Source organism: Scomber scombrus, chromosome 9 (assembly GCF_963691925.1).
Source record: "Scomber scombrus chromosome 9, fScoSco1.1, whole genome shotgun sequence".
NCBI classification, from domain to species: domain Eukaryota; kingdom Metazoa; phylum Chordata; class Actinopteri; order Scombriformes; family Scombridae; genus Scomber; species Scomber scombrus.
This window is the reverse complement of record NC_084978.1, coordinates 1,283,497-1,296,236: the sequence shown is the minus strand read 5'-3', so window position 1 is coordinate 1,296,236 and position 12,740 is coordinate 1,283,497. Positions and strand designations below refer to the sequence as shown.

Here is a 12,740-nt window from a genome sequence, read left to right as displayed (position 1 = left end):
AGCCCCCTGAAAATAACATAAGGAACAAAAACAGCATAGCGAAAACAGTGTTTTATTGTGAAATTTCAACAAACAGGTACAGTGGGAATAATTGGGTTTAATACCATTAAGAGAAACTTCAGAGTAAAATAAAACTTACGGCTGATTAAACATGAGGAAAATGTTCAATGTTGTGAATGCTCTTCATCGTGAGGCTGAATGCTGTTACCTGATGACAGCTGACATGGTTTTGAATGTGAAGTTTGGCAAGAAGTAAGATCAGACTGATGAGGAAAAATGCATTATTGTCCTTATTACTGTGATCATAACAACCAAATATAACATTTCTGTAGTAAAGAATAAAGTCAGAGAAAACATTGTTAACAATAAAAAATCTAATGTCTTTCCAAAGTTTATGCATGAATTCACAAGCCCCAATAATGTTTGATTTTTGCTGAAATATTGGATCATTTGAACATTTATTGAAATGAAAGCATGTGAGAAGTTTAGAGGGAAAAATCAGTATTTGGTGGAGCTGTTAACAACTCATAGACATCTGAAATGTGAGCCGACTACACACTGCTTTTTGTGTCAGTAAAGTGAGGATGCGTTCAACAATAATACCATCAGTAGTTTTTATTGATGATGCAGAGATAAAATACATGTGAGAAGCACAAAAACACAGTGACAGATGTTATTAGATTGAAACATGAATAGAGCTGCATGCTGCTCATTGGATCCTGACAGTAACAACAGCAGAGTCAACTGACACTAATCAATGAATCATGTAGAAGGAAAAATAACTGAGTGTTTGAGTCTGAGACAGATCTGCTTCACAGTGCAGAGTGTGTGTGATGTTTGATTTCAGCAGCTGATCTTCAGTCAGCAGAGTTTCTGTCTGAGAGACTATCCCTCCTACAGAGGACACAGAGAGACTCTCCCTCCTACAGAGACACAGAGAGACTCTCCCTCCTACAGAGACACAGAGAGACTCTCCCTCCTACAGAGGACACAGAGAGACTCTCCCTGCTACAGAGGACACAGAGACACTGAAGCACCAGGACTGAGAGACCAGAACCCAAACCCAGCATACAGAGGTTCAGTGAATGTGGTGTTGAAGGTGTGGAGGTGGATCAGTGTGTCAGAGGAGACTCTGTAGAAGGACAGAGTGCCAGCAGGACAGTCTACATAAACTGCTACTCTGTTAGAGACAGAGGAGGAGGAGGAGGAGGAGGAGGAGGAGGAGGAGGAGAAGAAGATGGGTGTTACTCTCTTATTGTGACAGACAGAGTAACCACCATCAGAGCAGCTCAGACTCCAGGACTGATCATTATATCCAAACCAACAGTCTTCACTGCCTCCTTTCCTTCTGATTCTTCTGTAACTCACTGACATAGAGACTCTTCTTCTCCACTCAACCTCCCAGTAACAGCGACCAGTCAGATCATTTCTACACAGCAGCTGAGGCCAGTGATCAAATCTGTCTGGATGATCAGGATATGATTGATACTCCTCCACACATGTCACCTTCCTGTTGTTATCAGACAGTTTGAGGTTTCTGTTCATTGTGTTTGGATCCAGTTCCAGTTCACAGGCATCTGATGGAGAGAACGAGACACAATACAGCTGCAGTTTATCATCTGTTGATTTATGAACAACTTTACAGACAATCACTGAAATGAAACCATTCAAACTTAAACCATCTCCATGACAACTGAGGAAGACCATGAGATGTGACTGAAAGATTTGGACATACAGAGTAAGTGGACCTTTAACAGAGTCATGAACAGTCAACATGACTGTGATATTCAGTCATATTTGTAGGAGCCGCATTTAAGGTTATTTAGTTTATTTCTGTTTACAGGATATATTGATTATTTAGGATGAATTATTGATTAAAAACAATGAATTTTATTTGTAGCAGTAAGAGTGTGCCCTCCTCCCTCCTCAGGTGGTGAGGGCGGGGCTTAACCTTTAAGTTTTGAAGGCTGATTTAATACGGGGGATTGGCAGCCGGAAGCAGTGATACTGTAATTGACCGCAGCATCATCAGATCAATGGACTCATAAGAAACGTCATATTTTGCTTTACATTTTTGTTTTTTTCATGTTTTTTACAATACATTCATCTGAGAACAACACTGTTCACTGGATCTTTTGTGACTGCGCGTCAGACACACTGCTCACTCCACCTTGGTAAAACATAAATAGGACAGGAGTTAAAGGACAGACTCATCTGGAGGTTTTTGGCCACTACAATATTCAAGTTTTTTTCATGTGTTTGGTATAAAGTGAAGGTCTTTGCACATCAGTATGAATGAATGAACTTTATCTGCAGGAGAGACACGAGGCACATTTTGGAGCAGATAGCGCCACCATGTGGACATTTATAAAACATTTCTCTTTTAACTCCTGAACTGTGACGAACAGAAGGAAATTTCTGTTTCATGGATTCATTGGTTCAAGATAAATGTCAGTTTAGGCCACGCCCATTTCTGACAAAACACATTTTCCATCATTTTGTACTTTTTTCACTTCTTTTACATATTTCCCCCCTCAGGGCTGTGTGCTGAGCCCCTTCCTGTATGGTTTATACACACGTGACTGTGTCTCCTCCCACCACTCTAACATCATCGTCAAGTTCACAGACGACACTACAGTGGTGGGTCTCATCTCTGACGGCGACGAAACAGCATACAGGGAGGAGGTCCAGAGGCTCGTAGCCTGGTGTTCAGCAAACAACCTGTTGCTGAACACTAATAAAAAAAACAAGGAGATGGTGATGGACTGGAGGAGGAAGAGAGTGGACCCCACCCCACTACAGATAGACAGTGTCTGTGTGGAGAGAGTCTCTTCTTTCAGGTTTCTCGGTGTGCATGTGGCTGACGACCTAACATGGCACACCAACACCTCAGCGGTTGTGGGCAAGGCTCAGCAGAGACTGCACTTTTTAAGACTTCTGAAAAAATGCCACCTGGAGGCAAAGCTGCTGCAGACCTTCTATCGCTCCACAATAGAAAGCGTGCTGGCGTACTGCATCACGGTGTGGTATGCCGGCTGCACAGCCAAGGACAGAAAAGCCCTGCAGGGGGTCATCAAGACGGCACACAAAATCATTGGCTGCCCCCTGCCCTCCCTGGAGGACATTGCAGACGCTCGGGGGCTAAACAGGGCAAGGAAGATCCTATCTGACCCATCTCACCCTGGCCAAGGCCTCTTCAAACTTCTGCCCTCTGGCAGAAGATACAGGGTCCTGAAGACACGCACAAACCGGCTCAAAAACACTTTCTATACCTGGGCCATCAGGCTCCTGAATAGTTAACCACCCACCCCCACCCCCAGCACCTCTACTCAGCACCTTGTATAAAGTACTGTATTCAACACCTACCTCAGGTTACATAGGCATAAGTGCAATATGTGCAATAGACTGTGACTGTGTATGTGTGTGTGTGTGTGTGTGTGTGTGTGTGTGTGTGTGTGTGTGTGTGTGTGTGTGTGTGTGTGTGTGTAAATTGCTTTTGAAGTATTTCATTGTTCTTATGTATAATAGTTACATTTATTTAGACTTCTTTATTTTTATTTGGACTTTTATTTGGACTTTTATTTGGACTTTTATTGCACCACGGGAAGAGACCCCGTACCAATCTCATTGTGACACCTGTTGTACAATGACAATAAAGGATATTCTATTCTATTCTATTCATCCAGTTTTTCTCAAAGTTCTCATGAATCAAACACACTCACACTTCCTCAGACCAGGTTTCAGTGTCTGCGGTCCACCATGGTCCATCCTGGAGGAAGAGACAAAGACACAATCAGCTTCATACACCTTCACTCATATCCACCATTAAACATGAACCAGAGTCCCTCAGTTAGTCAGAGTGTCAAGTCAAGTCAAATGTTATTTATAAAGCGCATTTTATACACAAGGTAAACTCAATGTGCTTAACAGCAAACAATCATAATAAAATAAATAACAACACAGTGCAAGTGTAAAACAAGATAAACAAGTCCAATCAAACACACACAAACACACATGTGCACACACCTATACACACACACACACCTAACCAAACACTGTCATAAAAAGAAAAGTTTTTCACTTGCTTTTAAAAGTGGCCACTGATGTGGCGCCACTGACTATTTCAGGCAGGGTGTTCCACCTGTGTGGGTCATAAACACAAAAAGCTGCCTCCCCTTCCTTAGTTTTTGTGCGAGGAATAACTAGATTGCTGCTGCCTGTGGAGTGTCTGTCCATCTGTCTGTATCTGAGTGTCCGCCTGTCTATCCAAACCTGTGTGTCCACATGTCCGTCCATACCTGAGCGTGTCCACCTGTCTGTACCTGAGTGTCCACCTGTCTGTCCATACCTGAGAGTGTCCACCTGTCTGTCCATACCTGAGAGTGTCCACCTGTCTGTCCATACCTGAGAGTGTCCACCTGTCTGTACCTGAGTGTCCACCTGTCTGTCCATACCTGAGAGTGTCCACCTGTCTGTCCATACCTGAGAGTGTCCACCTGTCTGTCCATACCTGAAAGTGTCCACCTGTCTGTCGATACCTGAGAGTGTCCATCTGTCTGTCCATACCTGAGAGTGTCCACCTGTCTGTCGATACCTGAGAGTGTCCACCTGTCTGCCCATACCTGAGAGTGTCCACCTGTCTGTCCATACCTGAGAGTAACCATCTGTCTGTCCATACCTGAGAGTAACCATCTGTCTGTCCATACCTGAGAGTGTCCAGTCTCCAGTGTGGATCCTTCAGTCCAGCAGACAGTAGCTTCTCTCCTGAGTCTCCTGGATGATTGTAGCTCAGGTCCAGCTCTCTCAGATGGGAGGGGTTGGAGCTCAGAGCTGAGGCCAGAGAAGCACAGCCTTCCTCTGTGATCAGACATCCTGACAGACTGAATAGAATAGAATAAACTTTATTGGCATTGTAATAAAGTTACCAAGAGGTACAGTGAAATTTGCCCTACCGTGCCTAAATATAAAAAAGAGAATATAAACATACATTAATAAATTTATATATATTTTTAAAAGCATTAAAAGCAGCTTGAAAGCAGTGTTGCACAAGTATATAAACAATATTGCACTTTGAGTTAGGTTGTAGTAAAATTATTCTCAGTATAGTTCATGACACAGTGGTGGGGCAGCGTTTCTTCAGTTCATGGTTGATGGATCTTGGATAAAAGTTGTCCTTCAGTCTAGAGGTACAAGCTTTGAGTGCTCTGTAGCGCCTCCCAAAAGGTAACAGGGAGAACAGGGGTGGGTTGCATCCTTCAGGATGTTGTTAGCTCTGCAGAGTCAGCAGGTCCTGAAGACGTCCTCCAGAGAGGGCCGGGTGAGTCCAATGATTAAGGTTTTTATCTCTCTGGAGACTTTTCCGGTCTGCCTCTGTACAGTTCAGAGTCCAGCTGTTAGACAGTATGTTTGAACACTTTCTATGAAACGGTGGTAAAAGGTTCTGGGCAGCTCTGCAGACAAGTTGTTCTTTTTCAGAGTCTGTAAGAAGTAGAGCTGCTGTTGAGCCTTTTTAACCAGGACAGAGGAGTTGGTTGTGGGATGTGGGAGTACAGTCAGATGTGTAGAGTTAATAAAGCATGGGACACAGAACACAACCCTGTGGTTCCCCAGTGCTGAGGGTCAGACTGGGAGAGAGAAGTGTGCCAAGTCTGACTGTCTGTGGGCGTTTGGAAAGAAAGTCTTTAATCCACACAGAGTGCCACTGACACCCGGGCCAAGCAGTTTGGGGACGATGGTATTGAATGCCGAGCTGTAATCAATAAAAAGCATTCTCGTGTACGCCCCCTTCTGGTGAAATGTTTTTGGAATCTAATTCATGTTAAATCACTTTTGTTTTTATTTCTGTGACAGTGTAACAGCTGAGACAGTGTTCACAGCATGGGTCATTATTCCTCATTCTTTGAATTTCTATGGACCTTTAATTCCACTAACACTAAAATAATAATCTGTTTTTCTGTTGATCTATTTCTGAGAGCGGGACCTCAGACTGAGAGCTCGTAAAGTTCTTCTTCTTAATCTTTAGTGTCATTTCCATGAATGGAGCTTCTATACAACCTGCTGGTCGTCTTATATGGTATTTGGGGGCATCATTCATGTTAATTATTATTCTCATGGAACGTGTGTTCATTTAGAACAGGTGGGATTCATAATTGTTACAAATGTCATTTCGACTGTTTCCTTGTGATACGAGTGTTTGTTGAATCCGACGTGGCTCACTCCTAAATTCCACCTCCCGAAAAACAGATTTACATCTGGCCCATTGAGTCTTCATTGAAGATTAAATGACAAAAACATATATCCTGACTCACATGTTGGTGTGGAAGGAATTTTACTTACTTGATGTTACATCACCTCAGCTCAAACTGTACAAAAAATCTTTTTGGTATCATAAACTCTTCATGTAAACTAGAAACTCAGAGAATATTACTTTATATACAAAGTAATAAAACTGACCTGAGAGTTTCCAGTCCACAGTGTGGACTCTCTAGTCCAGCAGAAAGCTGCTTCACTCCTGAATCCTTCAGGTTGTTGTTACTCAGGTCCAGATCTCTCAGACTAGAAGACTGGGAGCTAAGAACTGAGGACAGAACCGCACAGCTTCTCTCTGAGAGGATACAAATACTCAACCTGGAGGAGAATTTTTATAATTCACAGATTCAATATATAAAGACAATAAAAGCTTAGTGGGTAAACTTTTACAGACAGTTGAATACTGACCTGAGAGTTTCCAGTCCACAGTGTGGACTCTCCAGTCCAGCAGAAAGCTGCTTCACTCCTGAATCCTGCAGGTTGTTGTTACTCAGGTCCAGATCTCTCAGACTAGAGGACTGGGAGCTGAGAACTGAGGACAGAGCTACACAGCTTCTCTCTGAGAGGTTACAGCCACTCAGCCTGAAGAAGAATCAGCAGAACAAAAGAATTGCAAACATTTGTTTTCTTCATTGAGCAAAGATTAAACCACATTAATCTGGATAGTTCAGAGTACTTACAGAGCTTTGTTGGAGGCTTTGACCACTGGCAGCAGCCTCAGAAGAGCCTCCTCTGAAGCAGAGTATTTCTTCAGGTCAAACACATCCAGATCTTTTTCTGATGACAGTAAGATGAAGACCAGTACTGACCACTGAGCAGGAGACAGTTTATATCTGGAGAGACATCCTGATCTAGGATCTAGGTACTGTTGGATCTCCTCCACTAGAGAACGATCATTCAGTTCATTCAGACAGTGGAACAGATTGATGCTTCTCTCTGCAGACAGATTCTCACTGATCTTTTTCTTTATGTATTCGACTGTTTTCTGATTGGTCTGTGAGCTACTTCCTGTCAATATCAGCAGGCCTCGTAGGAGAGTCTGATTGGTCTGCAGTGAAAGACCCAGGAGGAAGCGCAGGAACAAGTCCAGGTGTCCTTTTGGACTCTTTAAGGCCTCGTCCACAGCACTCTGGTAGAAACGTGCTGATGATGAGGATGATGTTTGTTGTTCTGCCAGCAGATTGACTCCAGACTTGATGATTGTCAGATGGACATGAAGAGCAGCCAGAAACTCCTGAACACTCAGATGGATGAAGCAGAACACCTTGTCCTGGTACAGCCCTCTCTCCTCTTTAAAAACCTGTGTGAACACTCCTGAGTACACTGAGGCTGCTCTGATATCGATGCCACACTCTGTCAGGTCTGATTCATAGAAGATCAGGTTGCCTTTCTGCAGCTGCTCAAAAGCCAGTTTTCCCAGAGACTCAATCATCTTCTTGCTCTCTGGACTCCAGTGTGGATCTGTCTCAGCTCCTCCATCATACTTGACGTTCTTCAGTTTGGACTGAACCACCAGGAAGTGGATGTACATCTCAGTAAGGGTCTTGGGCAGCGCTCCTCCCACTCTGCTTTTCAACACATCCTCCAGAACTGTAGCAGTGATCCAGCAGAAGACTGGGATGTGGCACATGATGTGGAGGCTTCGTGATGTCTTGATGTGGGAGATGATGGTGCTGGCCTGCTCCTCATCTCTGAATCTCTTCCTGAAGTACTCCTCCTTCTGTGGGTCAGTGAACCCTCTGACCTCTGTCACCATGCCGACACACTCAGGAGGGATCTGATTGGCTGCTGCAGGTCGTGTGGTTATCCAGAGGCGAGCAGAGGGAAGCAGTTTCCCCCTGATGAGGTTTGTCAGCAGCACATCCACTGAGGTGGACTCTGTAACATCAGTCAGGATCTCATTGTTGTGGAAGTCCAGAGGAAGTCGACACTCATCCAGACCGTCAAAGATGAACACAACCTGGAACTCTTCAAACCTGCAGATTCCTGCTTCTTTGGTTTCAGTAAAGAAGTGATGAACAAGTTCCACCAAGCTGTACTTTTTCTCTTTCAGCACATTCAGCTCTCTGAAAGTGAATGGAAATGTGAAGTGTATGTCCTGGTTGGCTTTGTCTTCAGCCCAGTCCAGAGTGAACTTCTGTGTTAAGACTGTTTTCCCAATGCCAGCCACTCCCTTTGTCATCACTGTTCTGATTGGTTCATCTCTTCCAGGTGAGGCTTTAAAGATGTCTTCATGTCTGATTGTTGTTTCTGGTCTGTCTGGTTTCCTGGATGCTGTTTCAATCTGTCTGACCTCATGTTCATCATTGACCTCTGCAGTCCCTCCCTCTGTGATGTAGAGCGGTGTGTAGATCTGATTCAGAAGGGTTGGGTTTCCTGCTTTAGCGATCCCCTCAAACACACACTGGAACTTCTCCTGCAGGTTAGACTTGAGTTTACGTCGACACTCTGCAGCACGAGCTCCTGAATGAAGAAACAACAAATGAAATCAGTGAGTGGATCCCACAGAAAGTCTAGAAATCTGAACATGTAAGTGTGTCTGTGTTGTTTTTCCTCCTCCATCAGATTTATTCAGCTCATCAGTGGAGGACAAACAGCCTCTGATCTGATGCAGATGTGTGCAGCATATTTACAGCAGAGTTTGAAATATAAACCTCTCCCATGTTCCCTCCATTTCCTCTCCATCATGTTAAATCTGTTAAAATCCTCTTACTGCTCTGCAGACGCTCAGCCAGCTCATCCTGCTTCATTCTCCTCAGGAAGTGCAGTGTGATCTTCAGAAATGCGTCTCTGCTGCTCCTCCTCTGCTCTTCCTCCTCACCATCCAACACCTCCTCATCCTCACTCTGACTCTCTAAGCATTCTGGGTAACCTTGGCTCAGACCCCTGTGGACTCTCTTCAGCTCGTTCTTAACAAAAGTGACAATGTTCTCCTCCAGCAGCTGGAACAGAAAGATAAAGTGAACATTTCATTTAAACTGGTAGAACACAACATGTGATTCATGTGTCAGTCTGAAGGCCTGCTGGTCTAAACAGAGCAGCATGGACACTGTTAGGACCTGAATGCTACTTTAGTATTTCATCTGTGGTTGATGGAGTTAATAGTAAAAGATGTGTTTGTACATGTACACACCATAAATATGGAGTCCAGCTGTGTTTGATGCTGCTGTGCAGACTGATCACTGGGAACCTCTGAGCTCTGCTGTTGAACTCTGTGGACAAAACATCACGTTTAAGGACATTTAATGACTCAAATCTGCACTCAGCTTATTAAAGATGTTCTGTCATGATGACTAAATGAACTCCTGTAAATGCTGCTCTGATTACTGGATGTCAAATTCTTACCTTCCATCAAAAGGTTGTCCATCTTTAAACTCAATAGGATGACCCATAGACCGGTCACTCTTCATGGACACACAGCTGGGTTCAGGAGAGTCTGCTTTCTTCTGTATCCTGATATGAATAAAGAAGTGAAAAAAAGCATGTAGTTAACACCAAAGAACTGCTGCCCAGCTTCACTGAGTCTCTGCTGCCCAGTGCCACCACAGACACCCAGCCAGCTCCCAAAACTTCAGCCATCCTTGCTAAGGTCCTCCTGTCTCTTGGACTCCTTTCTACGTGGTTTTGTTGACACCTTGGTCTCCAAAGTTTCTGTCCTGAGCAGCTCTTTCAGCCTCCAGAGTGGTCCTGTCCATCTGTCCTGCCTTCTTTCTCCTCTTTGTTTTCTCCCTCCTGACCAGCCTGGAGGAACATTTGGGAGCTGTCCCTTGAGGGGCGACTGTCATGATTCCTGTTTAAGCTCTGTTTGTGTTGTCCTGTCTGTTTCTGTCCCTGCCTTCAGTTTCAAACCCACCTGCTCACCTGCTGCCACTGTGTAATTCCCTCATCAGCTCCTCACTACATATACTGCTCTCAGTCATTTTCTTTCATTCTAGACACTAGATTGTGATGCTGTTCCTGTCTGTTCCTGTTCCTCTTGTTACCTGTTCCTGCTGGTTTCAACCTTATTTGAACTGCTTTCCCTTTATGGTCTGTAAGCCTGTTTGTTGTTTTTTGAGCACTATAGTGCTCCGTCCTGCATAACACAGGAGGTTTATTCAGCCCAAACAGCCAACCAACCATTTTTAAATTCTTACCTTCCATCAGCAGGTTGTCCATCTTTAAACACAAAAGGAGGCTTCATAGACACGTCACTTTTCATGGACACACAGCTGGGTTCAGGAGAGTCTGCTCTCTGCTGCTGCATCCTGATACAAACAAACAATGAACAAATCAAAGAGTTTAAAAAGATGAATTTTGAGCAGACTGTCAGCAGCTGAAGTTTTAGAAGCAGAATTAAATCAGTAAGATGACAGTGGATGAGAAACGTTCTCCTATTCATCAAACTCTCATCTGATGAAAGATGCTGTCTCATCTTAGTTGATTAGTTGACTAATCAGTGGTTGAGCTCTTTGTTAACTCACAAAGTTAGTAGTTCATTCTGAGTTATTGTGACTTATTATTCAGTAGTTGAGTGTCAGATGTGACAGTGAGTGTGAATAATGATGGTGGAGTGATGTGAGTGGAGAACAGTGATGGACAGTTAGAGATCCTCATCTCACCTCTGAGCTTTGGTCTGGCTGTCATGTTCCCCACACAGAGAGCTTTTAGAGGGAGGGACTCCCTCCTCTCTGTCCTCACACTGATCCATAGCAGAGAAACACCTTCACACAAACACAACAACATGCTCATTCATTACAACCAGCTGCACATCACACAGGTCTGCACTGCTGTCTAACATCCTGTCATTATTCATTCCACCACCAGATGGAGCCAAATTAACAAACTATTTAAAGACTTTCACTGCTTTGATTCAGCCAATTAAATGAATCAAACACACAATTACTGACTTCAAGAAACAGTTTTACAAAAACAACACTAATGAATGAATGTCATCGTACCCAACCCCTTTAACAGCCAGTTTCAGTTGTTGGGCAGGGTGCTGTACCATTTGAAAATGATCCAAAAGATGAGTCTAATCTTTATATTATATCAGGTACATACTGTATATTACATGTTCATACTCATATAACTCATTTTATAGTATTAACAGTCAGTGAAGGTTTACATAGTGCTGTCATAGTGGAACAATGGGCAGTACAGTAGTAATATTAACATCAATGTACATTATTATTAGTAATAGTGTGACAGAGTTCACACATGTTGAGCTAACTGCTCAGTAACACTTTAAAAACATACATTCTCTGCTTTCTACAGGGTTAAATACATTCCTCACTTTACATCATATTCATCATATCTTTATTAATACACTGCTTACCTCGTCCTTGAGGTGCGTCTCCCTCCGATTCACACTGTAATCAAATCAGATGGGCGTAACTTTCCAAAACCTGTTTCACACGCATTTATGTCACGATTAATACTTGTGTGGAAGAATGTGACTGATCAGGTGTGGCAGCAAACAACAGAAAACAACAATGCAGATTGATTAATAATTACAATCTGACATAAACATCAATACAAGACATAATTATGCATATATAACAGCTAACATCAGAACTGAAAGCTATTAACATTAGTGTAAAAGATCAAATAGGCAACAATGAATAAATGCTCAATAACAGTCACCAGGTTTACAGTGTACATTCATATTAACACATAAAATAGCAAATACAATGTACAACACTTAACTAGCTATAACTCTCATTAACTATCATCAATTAACACAATCCAGCAGCTAGCTCTTAACAATGATATTTCGGATGGAAGAAACACCAATTAACTCCTTTATTGCACTCACTATCACAGACCATAACAAACTTAAAAGACTTTGTAACTTACTTATTCATGGCCGTACACAACAAAAAAGTCCGTCTGACGTCGCTGTGGAAAGAAAAAGTGAAATCTTTTCTGAGTCTCTGTGTCTCTACAGGTGAAGACACGCAGAGTGAGTGAAAGGTTTGGTGCAGTCTAACAAGTATTCGCTTTACTTCCTTGTTGTGCAGACAGGTGAAGAGAGAGAGAGAGAGAGAGAGAGAGAGAGAGAGAGAGAGAGAGAGAGAGAGAGAGAGAGAGAGAGAGAGAGAGAGAGAGAGAGAGAGAGAGAGAGAGAGAGAGAGAGAGAGCACACAGCAGCAGCTTTATGTTACTTTAGTTGGTTCATTGTAAAAAAATAAATTAAAAAAAAAGCAAAGACTTAATGAGAGACAGGTTTCTAGGACCCAAGGGAGTAGGTTTGATTTGGACATTGGTGGGGACATAAAAGTGCTCCAAGGCACCACTCCTGAAAGTTGATGGTTTTTTGCATTTGCAATCATAATAAAAAAAATTTAAAAAACATAAATAAATAAATCAAACATCAGTAGGCCTAATTGACATGTTTATAATGCATATCTGAATATCTAAAGAGAATATGTGAAAACAGAGAACCCCTT

The 12,740-nt window shown here is 42.9% G+C and overlaps 1 protein-coding gene across 1 annotated transcript; it reads right to left on the bottom strand.

Annotated features, from left to right (window-relative positions):
- Positions 1 to 1,008: 1,008 nt before the first annotated feature.
- Positions 1,009 to 11,017, bottom strand: LOC133985963 (NLR family CARD domain-containing protein 3-like). The gene is made up of 10 exons (XM_062425720.1): positions 10,911 to 11,017; positions 9,655 to 9,762; positions 9,443 to 9,521; positions 9,023 to 9,251; positions 6,990 to 8,772; positions 6,718 to 6,891; positions 6,454 to 6,627; positions 4,707 to 4,880; positions 3,723 to 3,769; positions 1,009 to 1,577 (listed from the first exon to the last, which is right to left on the bottom strand). Exons 1-10 carry the CDS (start codon positions 10,997 to 10,999, stop codon positions 1,009 to 1,011), a joined length of 3,426 nt encoding a protein of 1,141 aa, XP_062281704.1. The 5' UTR covers positions 11,000 to 11,017.
- Between the last annotated feature and the right edge of the window lie 1,723 nt (positions 11,018 to 12,740).